Here is a 25725-nt window from a genome sequence, read left to right on the forward strand (position 1 = left end):
AGAAGAGAAGCAAGAGTTGAGCTTGGAGGACAAGAGGGGGATAGATCTTGTAGGGCCTTGTCAGGACTTTGGGACCTGGAGAGACATGGGGGAAGGGGAGTAAAAAGAAGAGTGACATGTTCTGACTTACCTTTTACAAGGAATATACTGTCAACTCTTGAGAACTGACTAGGGGTGGGATGGGGGGATGAGTTAAACCAGGGATACAAGTACACAAGACTAGGCAGTAATCTAGGCAAAAGATGTTGGTAGCTTAGATGATGATGGAAGTTATGCACATGGTGAAAAGTGATATTCTGAAGGCAGAACCAACAGAATTTGCTAACAAACTGGATACTGGGTATAAGACAGAAGAGCCAAGGATGACTCCAAGGCTTTTGAACTGAGAGGCTAGAAGGATGGAGGCTCCATCAGCTGAGATGCAGAGGCTGTGGAGGTGGAAGAGACTTTGGAGAAAATGAAGGAGTTCAGTTTTTGACATGTCAGCCAGAGATGTCAAGTGGGCTACTACATATAAAAGTCTTGAGCTCAGGACAGAGGTCTCTAAAATTTGAGAATTTTAAAGCATATAAATAGTGTTTAAAAGCATGAAATTCAAAATTCTCAAACTGAAAAAGATCTTTCATGCAAGTCACCCTCATCACTGTTGAAGATAAAGTCTAAAGAAATGCAGTGATATGTCCAAGGTTAGACACATATAAAGCAACTCTAACAGAGCTGGTATTCTTTAGCCTGGAATTTTCTTGAGAACACTGCATTGACATCTAGCACAATAAATAAAGGATTATTCTTTGAAGGCTAAATAAAAGGGGTTCAACTTCCAGAAAAGACTCCCCAAAAACTGTGGATAAAATATGGAACCACTGTCTCCCTTTTCTTAAAAAGCATTATTGAAAGACGTGAAATGTATAGTTTAAAGACAGCCTCTTCAATAAGTGGTGCTGGGAAAACTGGACAGCTACATGTAAAAGAATGAAATTAGAACACTCCCTAACACCATACACAAAAATAAACTCAAAATGGATTAAAGACCTAAATGTAAGACTAGACACTATAAAACTCTTAGAGGAAAACACAGGAAAAACACTCTTTGACATAAATCACAGCAAGACCTTTTTTGACCCACCTCCTAGAGTAATGAAAATAAAAACAAAAATAAACAAATGGAACCTAATGAAACTTAAAAGCTTTTGCACAGCAAAGGAAACCATAAACAAGAGGAAAAGACAACCCTGAGAATGGGAGAAAATATTTGCAAATGAAACAACAGACAAAGGATTAATCTCCAAAATATACAAACAGCTCATGCAGCTCAATATCAAGAAAACAAACAACCCAATCAAAAAAATGGGTGGAAGCCCTAATAGACATTTCACCGAAGAAGACATACAGATGGCCAAGAGGCACATGAAAAGATGTTCAACATCACTAATTATTAAAGAAATGCAAATCAAAACTACAATGAGGTATCACCTCACACCAGTCAGAATGGCCATCATCAAAAAATCTACAAACAATAAATGCTGGAGAGGGTGTGGAGAAAAGGGAACCCTCTTGCATTGTTGGTGGGAATGTAAATTGACATAGCCACTATGGAGACCAGTATGGAGATTCCTTAAAAAACGAAAAATAGAACTGCTATGTAACCCAGCAATCCCACTACTAGGCATATACCCTGAGAAAACCATAATTCAAAAGGACACATGTACCCCAATGTTCACTGCAGCACTATTTACAATAGCCAGTTCATGGAGACAACCTAAATGTCCAACGACAGATGAATGCATAAAGAAGATGTGGTACATATATACAATGGAATATTACTCAGCCATAAAAAGGAACGAAACTGGGTCATTTGTAGAGATGTGGATGGTCCTAGAGTCTGTCATACAGAGTGAAGTAAGTCAGAAAGAGAAAAACAAATATCGTATATTAACGCATATATGCGGAATCTAGAAAAATGGTACAGATGAACCTACTTTCAGGGCAGGAATAAAGACGTAGAGAAGGGACATGTGGACACAACGGGGTGGTGGTGGGGAAAGGAAGGGTGGGACAAACTGGGAGATTAGGATTGACATATAAACACTACTGTGGGTAAAACAGATAGCTAGTGGGAACATGCTATAAAACACAGGAAGTTCAGCTTGGTGCTCTGTGACGACCTAGATGGGGTGGGGTGGGAGGGAGGGGATATACGTATACATATAGCTGATTCATTTCACTGTACAGCAGAAATTAACACAACATTGTAAAGCAATTATACTCCAATAAAAAATTTTTTAATAAAAAAAAATATATATAGTACATTGCAGGCACTCCATAAATATTTGTCTAATAATAAATGAACAAATTTGCTGTGAAACAGTCTAAGCTTACCGTAACTATTTGACAATCCAAATCCACTCATCAAAGTGGTTACAATTAAATATTTTTACTTACCTGATATTTAAGCCAATGAAGTTTGTCCATGTGAAAATGTAATCTCCACCAAAGACCATTCCGATATAAGTTATTAATATATTCTAAAAAGAAAAATGGCAATATACTGTTTCATAGGTTTAACTGAACTTTTTCAATATTCATATAAACTCATCCATACAAAGACCCAAACATATATCCTTAAAATACAAAAACAAATAAACAGAAAATAACAAAAACCCAACGACCCTAAAATGAGTGTAGTATGAGCATGAACATTAACTAATTAAAAAACAATGACATCAGTCTCTTCCCAGTCTCTCTCTGAAAGCTAAATGCTTTCACTGATACTGAAGAATACTAAAAAGATTATCAAACTTTCCCTGCCCTGTGGCACGCGCTGACATTATCAATCTAGAAAGAAAAGCACTGCTATTACTAGGGGCAGAAAACACCAAGGCACATTTAGCAATCTCAGAGAAGAGTGCTTTTTTCCTCCCATAGAGGTAGCAGTTGACTTGCCAGGGGAGAGTGAAGAAGGAAAATCTGCTTACATGCAAGCATCTTTCCCTCTTTCTTGAAAAGGAAAAAAGGGATGGTGGGGAATTTACCAACTCAAAGACTGTTTCTAGAGCAATCTTCCTTGGCACCTTAAAAAACCACAGGGGAAGTCATCTCAAAGTAGCATACCTAAAATCACCTCTCCCAACTCCCTTAAACTCCCAGGTGTAAACATCTTCTGCTTATCTCACTCCCTTTTTGGCTTGTGAGATCTTACTTCTTAGACCAGGGATAGAACTGGGCCCAGGCAGTGAAAGCATCTGGCTCCCTTTTAATTATCCTCAGACCGTAAAGGTGATATAAAGTTTTCCAGGGCTTCCCTGGTGGCGCAGTGGTTGAGAGTCCGCCTGCTGATGCAGGGGACACGGGTTCGTGCCCTGGTCCGGGAAGATCCCACATACCGTGGAGCGGCTGGGCCCGTGAGCCATGGCTGCTGAGCCTGCGCGTCTGGAGCCTGTGCTCCGAACGGGAGAGGCCACAACAGTAAGAGACCGCGTACCGCAAAAAAAAAAAAAAAAAAGTTTTCCAAAGTTTCATCTCTTATTTAGTTCTTCCCTAACCTCTCTTCTTTCACATTAAGTCACTGCCTCCCTCTGTGCTATTACAACTGCCAGAAACGGTAAATGTCACAAATATTTTTAGTACCTGGGCTCTCTCCGATTAGACCTATGAAGCAGAAAGTATAGTGCCACAGTGTTTTTAAGAAGCCAAAAACAAACTTCAAAATTATTTTTTTAATGGAGTATGCTTTGAGAGAGCACTCAAAATTATGTCAGCCTCTTCTAGGTCTAAGGATGGAGACAGAAAGTTATTTTAGAGCAGATTTTCTTATTATTTGAGAGGAAAAAAATAAAATTAAATACCATGTAACAGTAAACAAGGTTGGTAGACAACTTGGGAAAATGTGTAACAGGACCTCTTGGAATACAGAGATCCAGGGAAAAGAGAGATTAATTTGCATAAGCTGCCCAAGGAACTTCAGAAAGGGAAAGGACAGAGAACTCAACCCTTGTTGCTCAAAATCAGTCAGAAGTTAGAAAAACTTTTTTTGAAATATTTATTTATTTATTTGGCTACGCCAGGTCTTAGTTTTGGCATGCGGTATCTTTAGTTGTGGCATATGGGATCTAGTTCCCTGACCAGGGATCGAACCCGGGGCCCCTGAGTGCGGAGTCTTAGCCACTGGACCATCAGGGAAGCCCCAGAAGTTAGAAAAACTTCAAGTATATATTAGGGTATCCTAACCAAGGTTTTCTATCAGAAAAGACACTCATGTTCCCAAAGTAGAACTTACCAGGAAGCACAGAAGAGTCTGCGCTGGTAGCTCAAAACTAAGACCGCAATCTCAGCCTTTAGCACACCTGAGACTCAGCTGGAAACCCTGATGATTTCCATGTCCTGCTTTAGAGATTCTGATTCAATACATCTGAGGTGAGCCTAGGAATTTCCGTGTTTAACTAGCTCTCCTAAGTAATTTTCCCACCACACTCAGGCGAAACAAGGAATGCTGACCCAAGGGTTTATGGGGTTAGGATCCTCAAGCACAGAAGGAAGCCTGAAGCCTGCTGGGGAACAGTAACTGAGCTACAAGGGCTGTAACTGGGAGGCTAATGAAAGAAGCTCCACTGTGTCCTGAAACACTCCAAACCAGCAAGGACATCAGGGTACTCCCATCTGTCTGAAGGTATAAGACATCCTTTAATAGCAAAACCACATGGCCGTGAGAAGCAACAGCAATTATAAACCACAGCTGACCCTTGAACAAAGCAGGGGTTAGGGGTGCAGTGGAAAATCCGACTGTAACTTATGGATGGCCCTCCTTGCCTGTGATTCAGCATCTGTGGATTCAACAACCACAGATGGTGCAGTACTGTGATATTCACTACTGAAAAACATCCGAGTATTAAGTGGACCAGAGCAGTTTAAACCTGCATTGTTTAAGGGTCAACTATAATCAGATAATCCATTTTTTCCCCTCCCTCTAGAGTTTGGAAGTAAAACTGCTCCCTTTGGACTAAGTTCATACAGTTCTGTGGGAAGGAAGAAATATCAAAAGAAAAGTACTGGACTTTATGGTAATGAGAGCATGACTGTATTTGTACCCCATGCTAATAAAGATAAAGAACGTACACTAAGAGATTCTAAGCAAATAGGTTTAGTGATCTGCTAAATAACTTTCCCTCACCATCCTTCTTCTTGGTTAAAAACATGGCACCAACTGTTCTGTCTCTCATGTTCTTACTGTTTTTATTCTGAAAAGGCAAGTCATCTACTTTGCTCTTGAAGCACTCACTTTACAAAAACCGAAACAGGGCTGAGAGCTAAGGCCAGGCCTTTGAATACCTATCTCTAGCTTTCACGGGAAGTCACACAACTACTTGTTATAGTTTAATTTAGAATTCTATTCACACCAAACACTCCAAATCCATGATTTGAAGACACAGACCTTCTGAAGTTTTAACCCAAATCTAGTTTCTAAAATGAGGTCAGGCAGACACAACTCCACTGGGGGTGTAAAGGGAAACATAGCACAACAGTACAAACTTTGCCTCTGTAACCCCTTCCCTCGCTATTGACAAATGGGGCACCAGAAAGTAAGTTCCAAGGGCAACTGCACTCTTTCCTCCAAATGATCCAGGACCTACCTCTATCCTGCTTTTCTTAGAAAGCAAGCCTACCTCACTAATTCTTTTGGAATTCAGGGATGCTGTGGCCTCTTCCATCTTAAAGCACCAGAATCACAAAGTCAGATGAAAGAGGCCTCAGGCTTCAAGTCACTAACTGCAGCTCAATATTCAAGTCAGCTTGGCTCTCCTGGCTGAAGACAAATGAGCCTCCCTCAAATAAAATGGATCAGGAGGAAATGACATCACTGGAAATGTCAGATACAGCTTTTAAAAGTGGGCCATTTAAGGTTTGGCTCACGCTTAGGAAAACTCGCTGGATTAGCTTTTGGCAGGCATCCTTTTCCTACAGAACAGCCAGAACTCAGCGAGGCAGAGAACAATTCTCATTGGGAGTTAAAGGGACAAACCTATCAGAACCAAGCTAGTCATCTGCTCTGTGAGAAACAGGGCTGACTCTCCTTCCTCTGCTCTGAGATGACACATTCTCCTTTTCCCATACTCCTCAGACCTAAGTTGCCTGGAAGTAGAGATGATGCTTTCCCTGAGTTCTCAAGGATTGTTCTAGCAACCACCCCACAAGTCGTCAAACTACCAAGGCAACACATGAGGAAATAAGAATGATGGGGCTTAAGGCCACAGCCAGATGTATTTTAGAGGAACACTTTTCAAATAAAGAAGGCACCCAAAAGAGAACAGTATTTTTTCCACTCACCTTAATACAGCCAACTATTGTAGTTGTAAGAGCAGAATTATACTGAGTGCAGAGTACTGTGGCATACATCAAGATAAATCTGGAAAAAAGAAGGAAAAGGTATCTTATAAGTAAGATTCAACTGCTGATTTTATAATAACCTGTAGCCAAGAGAAACAGTGTTGGCCATGCCAGTACATTCTACTAGTCGCCCACTGACTGTGAGCTTTCCCTACTCCACTGCTGCTTATACTGCAGCTTCAGAATTTTTTTTAATTTCATTAAAGAGAAACACACGTACATTTAACGATCAGGTGCTTTTCCCAGCTACCGCACCAAAACCTTGAAACCACCATTCACAATCATGAGTACTCTTTTTAAATCACAGTCTTAATTCACCTAACCCAGACAGAAAGCTCAGGACTCACAGACCCTGGCTCAGGTGTGCATGTCACTGTGAGGCCAATATGATTCCAGACCAGGGTGAAGGCAAGAGAGATTCTTAAGGATGGAAGAAAAGCAAATGAGAACTACTTTAAGAGGGGATATAGTTCACTTAACAACCAAGTGGCAGCAGTCAGCAGCCCCAGATTTTACAATGAGGCTTCGAAGCCTGACTCAGTACCAAGGTATCATGTCAACTTTATTTTGAAGCATCCAATCACTATGTACCTAGCCTGTGCCAGATCTGGTCACAAATATCGAGTGAAATGACTGGTTGAGGGAAAAAAGCATTAGGGATATTTGGAGGTGAAGAGAAGAGGCAGATAACAGCACATTTGCAGATATCCTCTTGCCTTCTACAACCTGGCAGGGAGAAGTCAGCCCTAAATTCAAAGGCTGCCACTGCTACCTACTAATTCTGCAAACTTAAGACAATTTACTTGAATTCTGGGCCTGCTTTCTCATAGGTAAGGGACAACAATATCTGTCAAATGGTCAATGTAGAAATAAAAGTAAATAATGCATGTTGAAATATAATGGTGCTTATCACATACTATCTTATTGGGTAAATATTAGTTTTTTTCCTTCATCCTTCTAAGCATGACTTTGAGATCAGTTTGGTAGCCCTGAGGGCACATTCCCAAGGGTGGTGAAACCACTTGAATCTGGAGGTTTATCCTAAGCTGATACACTCAAGAGACAGAACAGGATACTAAGGAATGAGGCAAAAAGACACTAGAACAAATCTGCCTCGAAAAACTATCTGTTAACAAGGCAGCAAAGGCTTACCCCATCACACAAGAGAGGGTGAACTGCAGAAGAAAGAGGGTGTCGGCCCAGCCTTCAAAATCCATTGCCTGTAATACACAAGAAAGCCCCGGACTTTAGAGCAGGCTCTCAACATCAGCCGTTCCACTCATTAACCCAACTCCTGTGCACTTTTGCTCCCGCCACACTCTGACACATACATACATTTCCCTGCATCGCTCCAAGCATAGTGATGTTCAAGAATGTCATATACATGAGGCTGAATCAACAAGCAGTTTCGTAAGGTTTTCTCCTTTCCAAAATATGTAAGGTGAGGGAGATTTTGTACTTCTCCCTGTTGGTACAAGGAAACTGATATCTGCTTGAAGGCACAAGCCATGTCCTACTAATCTCAGCAGTTTTCCCAGATGGCTGGTATTAAATAAAGGCTTTCTCAAACCCTAAAATGTATTTCTTCCCTGTAACGTGCGAAAGCTGAAGTACAGCCTTAGTTACACAAATTCAGCTGAGGTCTGTCCAGGAAGAATTCCTATTTTAAAACAGTTGATTTTGTAAAAGCAAGATTTCTGTTGTTCTGTTTGTTTTGAAGCCAAAAGCAAAGGAATGAATAGAAATGACAGGTGCATTGATCATCTCATTTCTCATCCAATAGGGAGGGTTTGTCTCTCAAGTACATAATTTCTCTTGCAATGTGAGTTTGTCAGGCAAATATGAGAAATGCTCCACTTTTTCTCTCTCTGCCAACCTGTCCAGCTTCAACTCTTACCACTTCAACATAAATCTCACAGCTCCAGGGCTCCAGCAATACCAGGCTCCTTGTGGTTTATAAAACATAACCTGCAGTTTCAAACTCACATGCCTTCGCCTGGAATACCCTTCCCCTCTACATTCATCTGACTCCTGCTCACCCATCAAACTAGAAGCCAAGCAGCTTCTTCGTGGGGCTTTCCCGGAACAAGAACACCTTCCTTTGTGCCTCATCAGGACTTCTCTTTAGTGCTCTTATCTCTCTGAACTGCAAATCTTTCTACACCACATCTACAGACTGTGAGCTCCCTGGTGGGAGGAACCACATCAAATTAACTGAATCACATTCCGAACACAGCATCTGACAGACAGTAGACATTCAATTTGTTTATGGTTCTTTGTTGAGGCGTAACATATAAAAAATAAAATTCACTAATTTTAAGTATGTAATTCAATGAGTCTTGAAAAATATATAGTCATGAAACCACCATTACAGTCATGATAAAGAAATTTCGGCCTAAAACCATGAAACCTAGAAGAGAACACAGGGAAAAGCTCCTTACCACTGGTCTTGACAATAATTTTTTGGCTATGACACCAAAAGCACAAACAACAAAAGCAAAGATAAGAGGGACTACATCAAACTAAAAGGTTTCTGCACAGCACAGCAAAATAAACCATCAACAAAATGAGAAGGCAACCTACGGAATGGGAAAAATTATTTGTAAACCATATATCTGATAAGAGGTGAATAGCCAAAGTACATAAGGAACTCATATAACTCAACAGCAAAAAAAAAAAAAAAAAAAACCAAACAACCCAATTAAAAAATGGGCAAAGGAAGTGAGTAGACATTTCCCCCAAAAGGAGGCACAAATGGACAACAGGTACATGAAAAGGTGCTCAACATCACTAATCAAAAGAAAGATGCAAATCAAAACCACAGTAAGCACACCACACCTGTTAGAATAGCTGTCAGCAAAAAGACAAGAGATAACAAGTGCTGAGAGGGTGTGGAGGAAAGAGAGCACTTGTGCCCTGCGGGTGGGAATGTAAATTTGTACAGCCAAGATGGAAAACACACACACACACAGACACACAGACAATGGAGAATTATTTAGCCATGAGAAAGGAAATCCTGCTTTTTGCAACAACATTAATGGACCTTGAGGGCATTATGCAAAGTGAGATAAATCAGACAGAGAAAGACAGACAGGGTCTGATCTCACATGTAAAATCTAAAAAAGCCAAATTCACAGAAACAGAGGGTGAATGGTGGTTGCCAGGGGCTGGGCCGTGGGGGAAATGGTGAGAGGTTGGTTTTACAACTTTTAAGATGCGTAAATTCTAGGTATCTAACGTATAAGCATGGTATTATAGTTAACAACACTATATTATATACTTGAAAATTACTAAGAGAGTAGATCTTAAGTGTTCTCACCACACACAAAAAAAGGCAGTTATGTGAGGTGATGGCAGGGTTAACTAATGCTACTATGGTAATTATTTCCTAATACATAACTGTATAAAATCAACCATTGTACAACTTAAACTTACAAAACATTAAATGTCCATTGTAACTCAGTGAAGCTGGAAAGAAAGATTTACCACCCTAGAAAGTTCCCTCCTGCCCCTTTACAGTCAATCCCCTCTCCCATTTACAGCCCCTGGGAACCTCTGATCTACTTTCTTACTAGAGTTTTACCATTCAGTAATTTCATATAAATGAGAGATTGTACAGTATGTACTCTTTTATATCTGGCTTCTTTCACTTGACACAATGTGGATGGCTTGGTTCTTTCAGTAAATGCATCTTTAATTTTATAATGAACTGTCCAACTGTTTTCCAAAGTAGCTATAACATTTTGTATTCCCACCAGAACTGTTATGAGAGTTCCTGCTGCTCTACATTCATACATACATTTGGAATTGTTTCAGACCATCCAAGTGATTAAATAAATGGTAGCTCATTATAATTTTAATTTTTTTTAGGTCATGAATCAATTTATTGATCACAAATAGCATTCAAAAATAAAACAGAACAAAACAGAAAACAGGGTGTATTCCGTGTAACAAGAAATATTTTTTCATGAAATTTTGCCTCATTTATGTGTGCATGGGAGTGTATACTGAATCACAATATAATTATTATTTCTAACTGTATGTAGAGGTCAAACATTTTAAGAAATACTGGTCTAGGGGATCAAGTGTTAGTTTTAGGGTTAAATGTTTAAAATATTTATACACTGACATGAAAATTGTAGTTTATACCTGGTCGAAGCATGGCAAGACTCACACAGATAAACCGGAGTAAAAAGTATTACAGACCTAATACTTTTTTTTGGCTGCGTCAGGTCTTAGCTGCAGCACATGGGATCTTCGTTGAGGCATGCGGGCTTCTCTCTAGTTGCGGCGTGCAGGTTTTTCTCTCTCTAGTTGTGGTGTGCGGGCTCCAGGGCAAGTGGGCTCTGAAGTTGTGGCGCTCGGGCTCCAGAGCGCGTGGGCTCTGCAGTTTGCGGCACGCAGGCTTAGTTGCCCTGCGGCATGTGGGATCTTAGTTCCCCGACCGACCAGCGATGGAACCCAAGTCCCCTGCGTTGGATGGCAGATTCTTTACCACAGGACCACCAGGGAAGTCCCCAGACCTAATACTCTTGAAGAAATAGAATACATTCTATTTCACACACAGACACCAACATCTTTGGTCTTGAAACTTGTAGCACTTTCCTCTCTTATAAGTTCCGTTTCTTCTTCTTTTTTAAAACCTTCATAAACTGATTACTGGCTTTGAAGTCAGACCTGCACCCAGATCCCAAATCCAGCATTCCCTATCATCCCTATTATCACTGTAATTTTAATTTGCATTTCCCTAATCACTAATGAGGTTAACCATCTTTTAATGTGCTTTTTTGCCATCAGTACTGTTTCTTTAGTGAAGTGTCTGTGCAAATCTTTTCCAAATTTTATTCAAGTTATTTGTCTTCTTAACTACTAAGTTTTAAATTAACAGTTTTAAAAAATATATTCTAGATACAAGTCCTTAATCATATATATTGGGTTGGCCAAAAAGTTCCTTTGGTTTTTAAGTAAAAATAAAAGACACATTTTTCATTTTCACCAAGAACTTGACAACGTATTCCCCCTCTTGTTCCACTACCTTCTGCCATTTTCCAGGCAACTTCATAATTCCATCTTCCCAAACATTTCATCTTTTTGAGCAAAGAACTGTTCCAGGTGCCTTTTACAATTTTCCTGGGAATTGAAATTTTTTCCGTTGAGAGAATTTTCTAAAGACTGAAATAAATGGAAACCCGAAGGTGCAATGTCTGGTGAATACGGCAGATGAACCAGAACTTCCCAGCCAAGCCTTAACAGTTTTTGCCTGGTTATCAGAGAAACATGCGGCCTTGCGTGATCCTGATGGAAGATTATGCGTTTTCTGTTGACTAATTCCAGACGCTTTCATCGAGTGCTGCTTTCAGTTGGTCTAACTGAGAGCAGTACTTGTTGGAATTAACTGACTGGTTTTCTGAAAGGAGTTCATAATAGAGGACTCCCTTCAATCCCACCATATACACATCACTACCTTCTTTGGATGAAGACTGGCCTTTGGTGTGGTTGGTGGTGATTCATTTCACTTACCCCACGATCCCTTCCATTCCACATTATTGAACAGTATACACTTTTCATTGCCCGTCACAATTTGTTTTAAAAACGGAACGTTTTTGTTACGTTTCAGTAGAGAATCGCATGTGGAAATACGGTCCAGAAGGTTTTTTTCCACTTTAACTTATGTGGAACCCAAACATTAAAGTGATTAACATAACCAAGCTGCTGCAAATGATTTTCAATGCTTGATTTGGATATTTTGAGTATGTTGGCTATCTCCCGCGTGGTATAACGTTGACTGTTCTCAATGCCTCGATTGATCACTATCAACTTCAACTGGTCAACCTGAACGTGGAGCATCTTCCAGCAAGAAATCTCCAGCACAAAACTTCGCAAACCACGTTTGAAACGTTCGATTAGTCACAGCACCTTCTCCAAACACTGTACAAATCTTTTTGTGCATTGCAGTTGCGTTTTTACCATTCTTGAAATAATAAAGCATAATGTGCCAAAAATGTTGCTTTCTTCCCATCTTCAATATTAAAATGACTGGACAAAAATTCACCAATATCCATGTTTTTTTTTTTAAATGCAGGCTGATATGACAGCTGTCATACAATCTAACAAAACAATCTAACAAAATTGTTTTGAATGAAGTTAAAGACAACTAAGCACTACTAGAGCCATCTTATGGGAAAAAACCAAATGAACTTTTTGGCCAACCCAATATATATGAATGCAATATATGATTATACAAGTATTTTCAGTCTGTGGCTTGCATCTTCTTAATAGTGTCTTTTGATAAACAATTTTAGGGGTTCCCTGGTGGTGAAGTGGTTGAGAATCTGCCTGCCAGTGCAGGTGACACGGGTTCACGCCCTGGTCTGGGAAGATCCCACATGCCGCGGAGCAACTGGGCCCGTGAGCCACAACTACTGAGCCTGCGCGTCTGGAGCCTGTGCTCCGCAACAAGAGAGGCCCGTGCACCGTGATGAAGAGTGGCCCCCGCTCGCAGCAACTAGAGAAAGCCCTCGCACAGAAACGAAGACCCAACACAGCCATAAATAAATAAATAAATAAATAAATGTATTTAAAAAAAAAAAAAAAACAATTTTAATTTTGATGGAGTCTAAGATCAATTTTGTGTTTTACAATTCTTGCTTTTTATGACTTTTCTATGAAACCCAGTGTAACCCCAAATCACAAAGATATTTTTCTGTGTTTTCGTCTAGTTTTATAGTTTTAGCTCTACTTTTAGGTCTATGATCCTTTTTGTATTAGTTTGCTAGGGCTGCTGTAACAAAGTATCACAAACTGAGTGACTTAAAAAACAGAACTGCATTGCCTTACAGTTCTAAATGCTAGAAGTCCAAGATCAAGGTGTCAGCAGGGTTGGTTCCTTCTGAGGGCTGTGAGAAAGAATCTGTTCCACGCCTCTCCCCTAGCTTCTGGTGATTTGCTGGCAATCTTTGGTGTTCCTTAGCTTGCTGAGGCATCATTCTGGTGTCTGCCTTCATGTTCTCATGGCATTCTCTCTATGTTACTGTCCGTGTCCAAATTTACCCTTTTTATAACTGCACCACTGATAATAGATTTAGGGTCCACCCTACTTCCATTATGATTTCATCTTAATGAATTGCAATCTGCAATGATCCTGTTTCAACATAAGGTAACATTCTGATACTGGGGGTAGGACTTCAACATGACTTTGAGGGGAGGAACAACACAATGCCACTCAAAATACTTTTCAAATTAATTTTTGTGTATTTCCTGAGGTAAGGGTCAAGGTTCATTTTTCTGCAAATAGATGTCAAACTGTTCCAGCACCATTTGTTGAAGAGATTATCCTTTCCTCATTGATTTATTTAGTTACCTTCAACAAAAACAACTGACCAAATGGTCTATCTGTACTTCTCGATTCTCTGCTCTGTTCCATTGGTCTATGTCTACTCTTAATCCAATACCACACCATCTTGATTACAGTAGTTTTATAAAAGTCTTGAAATCAAGTAGATAAATCCTCCAACATTTTTCTTTTCTTTATAAAATTTTTTTTTTTTTTTTTTTTTTTTTTGTGGTATGTGGGCCTCTCACTGTTGTGGCCTCTCCTGTTGTGGAGCACAGGCTCTGGACGCGCAGGCTCAGCGGCCATGGCTCACGGGCCCAGCCGCTCCATGGCATGTGGGATCCTTCCGGACCGGGGCACGAACCCGTGTCCCCTGCATCGGCAGGCGGACTCTCAACCACTGCGCCACCAGGGAAGCCCCAAAAGATTTTTGGTTTTTTTTAATTGAAGTATACTTACAATATTGTGTTAATTTCAGGTTACAGCAAAGTGATTCAGTTATATATATGTTTTTTTTCAGATTATTTTCCATTATAGGCTATTACAAGATACTGCATAGAGTTCCCTGTACTATACAGTAAATCCTTGTTGCTTCTCTATTTTATGTAATAGTAATTTGTATCTGTTAATCCCATACCCCTAATTTATCTCTTCCCCTGACTCCCTTTCCCCTTTGGTAACCATATGTTTGTTTTCTGTACCTGTTGAGTCTGTTTTGTATATAGATTCATTTGCATTATTTTTTAGATTCCACATATAAGTGATATCATATGTGCCTTTCTCTGTCTGACTTACTTCAGTTAGCATGATATTCACTAGGTCCTCCAACATTTTTCTTTTTCAAATTTGACTATGATTAAGTCCTTTGCAATTCTATATAAATTTCAAAATCAGCCTAGCAATTCTACAAAAAATCCTGCTATGGGATTGGAACGGTGTTGAATCTACAGATCAATTAGAAGAGAATTGACAGATTAATAATATCAAGTTTTCCAATTCATAAACATTCATAAATATAAAAATCATTTATTTCAGTCTTTTAAAATTTCTCTCAGTACTATTTTATAAAGTTTTCAGTGTACAGACATTGACATATTTTGTTAAATTTTTCCCTATTTCATACTTTTGAAGCTTTTATAAATGGTATTATTTACTTAGTTGCCAAGTGTTCATTGTTGGTATATGGCAGTACAGTCCATTTTTATATGCTGACCGTATATCTCACAACTTTGCTAAACTAATTAGTTCTAATCACTCTTTTCTAGATTCTTTAGGATTTTCTGCATATATGATCATGGTTTTTATAGAGATATTATTAATTCTTCCTTTATAATCTCTTATTCTTACCTTCCTGCACTGATGGGGTCCTCAGACATCCCTGCCTTGTTTTCAATCCTAGTGAAAAGGTATTCAGTCGTTCACCATTAAGTAAAATAGCAATACATTATTTTGGTAGATGTCCTTTATTAGGTTGAGAAAGTTCCCTTCTATTCCTACTTTGCTGAGAATTCTAAACTCATAAATGGGTGTCAATTTTTGTCAAATACATTTTCTCAAACTATCGACATGTTCTTCTACTTTATTCTTGCCAATAAGATGAATTGCACTGATTAACTGATATTCCAATTTTAAACTAACCTTAATTCCTAAGATAAACACAACTTGGTCATGATTTAGTGTCCTTTTTATATACTGCTGTATTTTTTTGGACTATAGTTTTCTTCTCTCCTTGTAATTTTTTGTCAGCTAGCGGTAGAGGGTATGCTGGCCTCATAAATCAATTGGGAAGTGTTCTTTTCTATACTCTGGAAAATTTTATGTAGAATTAGCATTGTTTCTTCCTTAAACATCTTGTAAAATTCTCCAGTGAAGTGATCAGGGCCTGGAGTTTCCTTTCTCGGAAGGTTTTAAACTAAAAATTCAATTTCTTTAATAAAGATAGGGCTAAAAACTAGGGCTTTTACTTATTTTAATTAAATACAGCAATTTATTTAATCGAATAAGGCTATTCATGTTATCTATTTCTTCTTGAGTGAGCTTTGGCAGTTTTGTTTCTTTCATGAATTTGTCCATTTCATCTCAGTTTTTGAGTTTATGGTATATTGTTCATAAAATTCCCTTATTATCCTTTTAATATATGCAGGCTAGGTAGTGATGTCCCTTTCTCATTCCTGATGTCGGTAATTTGTGTATTCTGACTTTCCGTCCTGATCAATTGGCCATGGTTTAGCAATTGTACTGATCTTTTCAAAGAACCAGCTTTTAGTTTCATTGACTTCTCTACTGCTTTTCTGTTTCCTATTTCACCGATTTCTGCTTCCTTCTATTTACTTTGGGTTTAATTTGCTCTTATTTTTTCTAGTTTCTTAAGGGAGAGGCTTAGATCACTGAATTTAAATCTTTCTTCTTTTATAATACATACTAATTTCTAGTTTAATTCTGTGCTGATCAGCGAACATACCCTGCATGGTTTTGATTCTTTTAAACTATTACTACTTGTTTTATGGCCCAGAATATAGTTTATCTTGGTGAATTGTTCCATGTGCACTTGAAACAAATGTGTATCCTCTTGCTATTGAGCGGAGTGCTCTACAAACGTCAGTTAGGTCGGCTTGGTTGACGGTGCTGTTCAAGTCTTCTCTATCCTTAATGACTCTGAATTTGTTTTATCAATTACTGAAAGGAGAATGTTAAAATCTCCACTATAATCGTAGGTTGGTCTATTTATCCTTTCTGTTCTATCACTTTTTGCTTCATATATTTTGAAGCTCTCTCATCAAGTACATACACACTCAGTACTGTTATACCCACTAATATTAACCCTTTTAGCATTATGGAATATCCCTCTTTATGGTATAGTTTCCTTTATGCTTATTCTATTTAAGGTTTATTGAGTTCCTTGTGGGCATAGGTTTAGAGTTTCCATCAAATTTGGAAAAAATTCAGCCATTATTTCTTCAAATATTTTTTTTCTCCCCCACCCCGCCCCTTTTTCAGGACGATACTTACACAAATGTTAGACCCTTAATATTATCCTACATGTCACTAATAATCTGTTCGTTTGTTTTCTAGTCTTTTTTTCTGAACTTCATCTTGAATAGTTTCTATTACTATTTGTTTAATTCACTGAACTTTTCTTGTATAGTACCTCATCTTTTTGATACCTTCTGCTTTATTTTTCAATTCTGATTATATTTTTCATCCCTAAAAGTTTCACTTGGGTCTTTTTTTATATCTTTCTTTTCTCTCCTCATCCTTTCTCAACAGTCCTTCACTGCTTTCAATGTACAATTCAACATCTGCTAAGTTCCGATCATGTGCCAGGCCCCATGGTAGGCCTCAGAGCACTAAGGTGAAGATGGTTTAGTCAGGTTTGCTGATAGTGAAGGGACAAACGGCAGCAATAAAAACGTATCACCTTATATTTATGGAGCACATTTATGGTTTACAAAGTGCTTCCGTACATGGCCTGTCATTTGATTCCTACAATAGAAAGGCCTAGCCTTATTATTCCCAGAAGACAATGAGTGACTTACTTCAGGTAACACAGCTAATCCATGGTAGACTTAACATATTTCAAAGCCCAATGTTCTCTACACGGAGCATTAAATTTTATTCAGAAAAATGCCCCAAATATTTAGTGCACAGTCCCCTTTGGGAACATAATAACTATACAGAATATTAAAATAAATCTCAAGAACATAATTCCATTTATATATAATTCAAAAATAGAAAAATAATTCTCACGGGATTTTTTTCTTTCCCTAAATACTCAGCCTGTCTCTGGAGAAAGCCAGTCTACGGGACAGGCAGCCTGTTGCATTCCCCTGCTTTGCTCTAGGAATGGATCTTTGGCAAGCAGCAGACATTTGAATGTATAGCTGCAGGGTAAATATGACCCAAACAGTCCTACAGTACAAAGGAGTCCAGTCTCCTTTTATTGTGCCATAAAGATGGCATAATAAAAACAATAAAAGCTACTGCTTATTAAGCTATTATGCTCTAGGCTCAGAAATATTAAGTAACTTTACCAAAATTATTCGGCTAGTAAATACCTGTTCAGCTCCATAACCTTCATCCTGCTATCTGGGCTACTGGGGAAAACCAAAGACAAGGCAATATATTCTGAATTTTCTCCTAGATGGTTCCACATGGTTACTGAGTCAAAAAGCGAAAGTTCTAACTCTATCTCTGCCATTAATTTTCTGTGAGGCCATCATAAAGTCATTTAACCTTGCTAAACCTCTACCTATATTACAAATATAGAAAACTACTCCATCTGTCTCTTATGAGAATCAATCAAGAATAAGATACAGACTCTTTAAATGTATACATAATTTACATTCAGAGAGATTATTCACTTAAACTTCTATCACTGTTATCTCTCAGTGATAGATTTACAAGCGAATTTTTCTTCTCCCTAAGTTAGAAATAAAGAAGGCACGGTGAGAATGTACTTTGTTATTCAATTTTTAAACAAAACAAAACTTCTGCCTCTAGAGAAAACTGATAAAGAGCCACTGTGAAGAAAATGACCTGCTTGGTCATTCTGTGTGGCACAGAACTAGATGGGCTCTCTGACACAAGGCCGGCAATTTTCAGTGCTGGCTGAGTGCGGGCTGTGATTACAGACTGAACATACAAACGTGCTTTCTGAGGCTTTCCTTCTGTTTTGAATGAAGTCTCTGGTTCTACAGGTGCTGATAGTGTAACGTAATACACACCACAGGCATGAAAAGAATGTGGCGTAAGTAATGGGCAAACAGGTCATATGGACCTACCACTTCCTAAAACTAGGCATTTGGTTTAAATAAGACTTTCAGTTAAATAAAAATATTTAGAAAAAAACTTTAATGAAAAAAATGTGTTCTTTAGTTGCTTAGGTTAAGGAAATTAAGAAAGAAAGGGAGACTGAGTAAGAGTAGGCAGTAATCAGTAACATAATGAATAAAATCTAGTGAAGGTACACCTGAAACTAATGTAATATTGTAAGTCAATTACACTTCAGTTTAAAAAGAAAACAAACCTAGTGTAGGGATACAATCAGATTTTGTCTAATCAACTAGCTCTGATCGATAGATCTGCCTATCTGGACCAGTATCTTGGTGAAAAGTCTGAGGCTACGTGCAGGCTTAGCAAGAAAGTGCTGGGACAACTTGGCAATGTCTACAATGCCACGTTAGCACCAAATCACCACCCTAATCTAGTGAAAAGCAGGGAATAATTTCAACATGTACCTGAGTCTTAGATGCAACCATTCTCACTCCCAGGAAAATCTGTTGCCAATTTACTTGAGATTTGAAATAAAATCCAAAGCATCATTGAGACATTTTCTTATGTTTGGATACCTCCCTGCTTACTATAAAGACTAAAATTAAACAAACCACTTAGTCTTTGGACTTCATGGTTAAAAGAAAAAAAAGATTAATGAATTCTATTTTGAAAATTCATTCCCCAAAAAACTCTTGAGAAAGGAATTGAATGAATCCTTAGCCTAGAAAGTAAACTGCCAGGACACCTGCTAAGGCAGAAGATAATGTCAGTGGTGTAAATGATCTGCATGGTTCCCCCCACCTTGGAAAAGTTAGACAAGTTCATGCAACCAGTGGTCCTAGTTAGCAACCCATCTTCTGCACTACTGTAACCATCTGCCTGCCTCCTGCTCCTAGTTGAGAAGAGGAATAAGAACCCACAGATCTTCAATACCCCTTCTTGCTAGGTTCTACTGCCTATGTTAAAACCTACATACCATGTCAAAACTACATACTCCAGTACTAGTGTCAATGGGGTCACTTACTCTTATTTGAAAAAAGCATATCCTCAAAGGTAAGAATGGCTAAAAACATTACTTTGTCAGTCAAACAATATAAAGGCAAAGAGAAAGATCTAGTCATTCACAAATAAAAAAATAACTGATCCAACCCACCTGTATTACATTTGAGAATACCAAGGCCCAGAAAGCCGGAAGGTCCTGTCTCTATGTGGAAAGAACACTTCAGGGTTGAGAATCAGTCTGAAATGATCCACAAAGGGACCCAGAAAAGATTAATAACTCTAGACAGGCTAAAGCAACAGCCTAAAAATTATTTAGTAGTAATGCTTAGTAAGACACCTCCTGGTAGATGATCTGTGCAGGAATTTTTCCTGTAAAACTCATCTGAGCCGTGTAATTTAACCACTGATATAATGAAGACATTATACAGTGTACCAGTACCTACAGTGCTGGCCTTGTGAGAGGTACAGCAAGGGGTCTGTTCTCCCATCCCTACGTGAGAACACCTAGCAGGGTGTGCTGTCAGAAAGTCAGACTCCAATTCCTGAGACTCTGAATCACTGGCTTTGTGCTACAGACATTCCCTTTTGGAGGCAGCGACTAACAAGTTTAAACACAGTCTGTCCTTTGGAAAGTCATTAGTCAATTGGTGCTTGTTCTGCCTTTATCTATGTTAAATAGATATCTTTGGTTAACAGTAAGCTGGCTTTTGTGTGATACATAGTTTTGTTTTGTTTTTTTTTGGCTGTGTTGGGCCTTCATTGTTGCGCGTGGGCTTTCTCTAGTTGTGGCTACTCTTCGTTGAGGTGTGCAGGCTTCTCATTGCGGTGGCTTCTCTTGATGCAGAGTATGGGCTCTAGGCATGTGGGCTTCAGTAGTTGCAGCATGCAGGCTCAGCAGTTGTGGCACAGGGACCCTAGAGTGCGTGGGCTCAGTAGTTGCAGCTTGTGGACTCTAGGGCGTGCAGGCTTCAGTAGTTGTGGCTTGTGGGCTCAGTAGTTGTGGCACACGGGTTTAGCTGCTCCACAGCATGCGGGATCTTCCTGGACCAGGGATCAAACCCATGTCCCCTGCATTAGCAGGCAGATTCTTAACCACTGCACCACCAGGGAAGTCCCATGGTTTTTTTTAAAAGGAGAATGTTTTAAAGTTAGAAGACATGTGTCTAAAAAAACTAAATGCTGGATATACTGGTTCCTTTGTTTCTGGTAAACCTGGGACGTTGAGAACTTAAACTTTTTGAAAAATTACACGCACATATTTGGTTTCTCAGAATGCTTTGCCAAGGACCTTAGTGTTCATTAGGATGAGTTGTTCAATTGCATCCTGCCTTTCAATTTTTATGGTAATTTAGTTTTTTCTTCCTTGGGCTTCAATTCTTGCTTAAAGGCTGTGCCAGCTCATCAACTGCTTTATGTATCTCCTGCTTCCCTGGGGAGCTGATCTTTCAGAGCCCTCTTATTGGATTCCTGCCCTAACAGAGGGAAGTTTTCCCTCCTCTTCCTACTAAGGTTAACAGTGGGATTTTGAGAAAAATAATTTGGATCTGATTTTGCTTCAGTTTGAATCCTGGGTCAAGAGTCTGCAACTCTGAACAATGAGAACAAATTAATTTGTCCCACCTCCCCCAGTTATTTTAAAATTTATAATTCATCACAGGATAGACATTACTTATAGAAAAAAACTTTATCTTTTTCTTATTTTCCTTTTATAAAATGTAATTTAAAATACATTCATATGGTTCTACAATCAAAAAAATATAAGAAGACAAATAATGAAAAGTCTCCCTCCCACTTCTATTCTACACTTACCCTGTTCTCTCTCTCACACACACACACAAATTGGTGGTTACTTTATTAGTTTCCTGCATATTCTTCCAGTTTCTTTACTTAAATAGTAAGTAAATTAAATGAATGCGTATATATATTCTTATTTTTCCCTTTTTATTTTACTCAAAAGTTAGTAAACCATATGCACTGTTTTACACTGTGCTTCTTCATTCAACAATTTATCTTGGAGATCTTTTCATTCAGTACACAGAGAGCTTACAATCAAAAAAGCTCTGGGTCAGGAAAGCCAAGAGCGCAACAGATGAGAGCAGTTTATCAGCGCAGGTTATCAGGAGGCAGCTGGGCTCATGCCAGCTGTCAGAACAGCAGCCCAGTCTCCACACTGGCGTGCATCCTACTCCTCAGAAACACTGTCTCAGCCCCGAAGCATGCCCTACCTAGAGAACCAGCCGACTCAGTGGACCCAGCCTACTCGGTTACCACATGACGAAGTGGGCCTGGAGAGCAGAAGGGACTCATCCAAAGTCAGAGTGGTCACAGACAGAACTGGAGTTTGCTGGTCTTTTGCATTCTGGCCCCAAGTCCCCTCCACTGTACCACTTATGTCACAAACTCTTAGGGACGTGTCACTGTCTGCAGAGGAACTTGCAAATTCCTGTGTCTGGCACTAGTCCCAACTTGGAAGGAAGCAGGCTGTGGGATGGCAGGAAGAAGGAGACACTAGTCATAGAGTCAGAAAACCTGGGCTCTCGCCCTGAGCCCTCTTTGGACCCAGTTCCCTCATTCGTGAAATAAGGGTCTGGAACCACATGCTCTCCAAGGAATCCTCTACGGGCTCCAAAGCCGTTGACGTCTACCTTCTAACCACGTGGAAGAGTCTGGTCCTTGCGGCTGGGCCTGTGCCCACGCTATTAATTCCACCTGGAATGTACCTTTTGTTTTTCTGCCTCCACACCTTCCAAGGCCCACTCTGACGTCTCCTGATATTTGCCACTCCAGAAAATGCTCCTTGTGAACAAGCTCCTACCTCAGTCATTAGAGCCTGCTCTTCCCTCGGCCTAGACTACTCCCTCCAAAGAGCCACACAAACTGGTCTCTCAGTCCACTCAGTTCAGTGTCTGCTCAAACGAAGCTTATAAAGATGCTTTCCCTAATCATCTTATCCAAAACAGCACTTCCCCAATCACTCTTCTCCTCGTTTTCTCTCTCTTCATAGCTCTTATTACACAATTTATGCTTAGTATATCTTACCCCATTGGAATGCAAGCTCCTTTGAAGCAAAGACATGTCTTTTTTTTTTAACTTAGAACAGCACCTGACACGTAATAAGCACTCAATAAATATTCACTGAGTGAAATAAATAATTATTTGTAAACAATTAAGTAACAAGAAAGCCAAGCTTCAGGGACTCCACTTCTAATACTAATCTGAGATATTTCTCCCATTCAGTAGCTTGTTCTGTATGCACGCAAGTCCTGAACGGGGGAAAAAACAAGTCAGGGATGCAGCAAGTGGCTTTGGGAGATAGATGTGGTCAGGCAAACAGCAAGAGATCTCCCTGGAGTCAGAGAGACTGGTTTTAGGGAAATTCCCTGGCAGTCCAGTGGTTAGGACTCTGTGCTTCCACTGTCGAGGGCACGGGTTCGATCCCTGGTCAGGGAAGTAAGATCCCACAAGCCACAGGATGCGGCCAAAAAAAATGAAAGACTGGTTCTAGTGCTGAACTCAGCCACCATGTAACCTCAAGCATGTCCTTAACCTCTATATATCAGATAACAACCTACCACAAAGGTACACAATGAGGATTAGGGAAAATGATTAATGTGGAAGCATCTTATCAGGCATTGTGCAAGGCATCATACCCTATAGGTGAAGTATTACTTGAAGGTCAGAAGTAGACTGAAATTGTTAACATGGGAACAGCTTTATTTAAAGATAAACTGTTGGGACTTCCCTGGTGGCACACAGTGGTTAAGACTCTGTGCCACCGAAGCAGGGGACCCGGGTTCAATCCCTGGTCTGGGAACTAGCTCTCACATGCATGCTGCAACTAAGAGTTTGCATGCCACAACTAAGGAGCCTGCCTGCTGCAACTAAGACCCAACACAACCAAATAAATAAATAAATAAATAATTTTTAAAAAAAGATAAATTGTCATGCCAAAAAAGTGTCCATTTTTTAAAAAAATACATGCACATACATGAATGTTTGTCCACTTATATGTACACGTATTTTGAAGGGAAAACCCAAGCCTAAAAGACACAATGAATATGAACCTGACTTACTAGAAAACACTTACCTGAAATCCTGCCACATATTCCACTCTGTAATGTGAACCCTTTTTGCCAGAACTTCAGACAAACAACCCACTGACTACTATGAAACTGAACCTTCCAGTGGAAGAAATCAACTGCAACCTCTCGTAGGATACTATGAGCCTCTAGGATGCACTAGGGCATCTATGGCTTCCACCGACTGCTTCTGTGCTGATTAATAAAAGCAAACCATTCAACCCCTTCTGTAAGTTATATCTCTAACAACAACCCCCAGAACAGGTTAGCATTACTTGTTGCAGTTGGTGGGTAAGAAAACCAATACCTATCTCCTCTAAAAATCCAAGCTTGATATTTAACCCACACCAGTTTCTTCCTAACCTGAATACTTACAGTACTGACTGACTGACAGGCATGTACTTTGGTGCTGGATCTTACACCATCTCTGTAGCATGTCAAATGTCTTTCTTGTGTGGCAAGGACTATGTTGTATTTCTCATATATTCCCCAAAGAACTTAGCACAGGGCTTTCTTACCACAAGGAAGATGCTCAGTAATACTGAATTGACTGAATCTGAAATGAACTTAAAATAAAATTGTAGTAAGCACACAAGGAATTTAGGAAGAAAGGAATTTAGGAACAGAATAAAACTCAGAATTCTTGGAGTTCCTAAGTTCCAAATTTAATTCATAACCTACCAAAAAATACTGATTATTCATATCATTTGTATTTTCATTCTGTAGGCAAAGCTCCATGAGATAGGCATTCCCTCTCCAACAAGGAGATGGAATTGACCACTTCCATTTTCCAACCCACAATGACCCCAACACCTTTCCCACAGAACCGGTGACAATTACGACTCTGATGTTGACAGGTCTGCTCCCCAAGACAATTAAATGGTCCTCAAAGGCAAGAATACCACCTAATTCATCCTTCTTTCTTATCACCTGAGCTTAGCACTGTGAGACACACAATAGCACTTAATAACTATTCGAGAATGTGAGAGAGAGAGTATGTCAAGCAGAGAATGTTAAGAAAAAGAGCATGAGATTGTAAGCCTGCCAGCCAGTAGGTTCATCTGTTCCCCAATAAATATTTTATAAGAAGCATATTAATTAATAATAAGAATAAGGATGAACAAACATTTATGTAAAACCCAAAACACTGATGGGGTTGATCACAAAGCAATGAGTTAAGCCTCCATAATTAGTTTATCATCCCAACTTGAAAGCATTTAGATAAATTCAGTCATTCTTAAAAAACATTGTTCTTTGAAAATAAACCTTTCTTGACCTTTGCTTGGCATTTTCATTGGAAAAAACAAAAAGATTACTCAAATTCCACTCCTCTGCTTAAAAAAAGAAGAAAAGAAGAATAAAAGAGTAAAATCTAAATCTCATCCCAATATAGGTGGCAAAGTCATTTTTTCCACTATGGGTAAACACCTGTAATTATATCGAAGCATTTAAAATTGAAAGTGTGTTAGTGAATTTCAAAATACGCATGAATTTTGCTACAACCTGGCAGATAACTTCTAGTTAAACGATCATCACTCTGGAATGAAGAAATATCTCCTTCAGTCAATGTTTTCAAGTAGCTACAAGCTACTAGTCAAAGTTTCAAATTAATGAAAATTCCATTTTTGCCAAGTCTGTAGAATACCTAATCACATTAATTCTTCCAACTTTCTCATGTACAGATTGGCCTCAAGATTTGGAATCATCTGTGCTGCCATGGGGTACCTGGTTATTTTACATTACATTCTTACCCCAAAACTAAAGATTGAAGGGTGCTTCTGCCAGAGTCGGCTAGAGGAGGCAGAACACTGAAAAGACCATGGCCTCTGCAGTCAGGCTTGGGTTTAAATCCTGACTCTATTACCTGCTGACAGTCTGATGTTGGGCAAGTTATTCAGTCTCTCTGAACCTCTATTTCCACCTTGGTAAAACAGGGTTAATTCAAACTTCCTACAGCTGTTATGGGGACTATATTACATCGTATATAAAAAGTGACTAGCACATAATAGGGACTCAATAAATGTTAGTTTCTCTTCCCACTTTTTTCACAGCCACAAAAAACTCATTCAACATCTTTATTTTTAGAGCAACACCTCTACAGTAGTTTCCTGCTTTGGAGTCATTTCTAGGCCTGCTGATAGCCAGGTCACAGTTCAT

At 39.2% G+C, this 25725-nt stretch overlaps 1 protein-coding gene across 1 annotated transcript in view; it reads right to left on the reverse strand.

Moving 5' to 3' along the window:
- Nucleotides 1-25725, reverse strand: part of SLC35D1 (solute carrier family 35 member D1) — a 50041-nt gene that overhangs the window by 12072 nt on the left and 12244 nt on the right. Inside the window, exons 9-11 of the mRNA XM_065880256.1 lie at nt 7534-7601; nt 6322-6400; nt 2443-2525 (exon numbers count right to left, since the gene is read on the reverse strand). Coding sequence (XP_065736328.1) covers nt 2443-2525; nt 6322-6400; nt 7534-7601 — 230 coding nt within the window. The remainder of the gene's footprint in view (nt 1-2442; nt 2526-6321; nt 6401-7533; nt 7602-25725) is intronic.

The sequence above is a fragment of the Phocoena phocoena genome, chromosome 1 (assembly GCF_963924675.1).
Source record: "Phocoena phocoena chromosome 1, mPhoPho1.1, whole genome shotgun sequence".
Taxonomy (NCBI): Eukaryota; Metazoa; Chordata; class Mammalia; order Artiodactyla; family Phocoenidae; genus Phocoena; species Phocoena phocoena.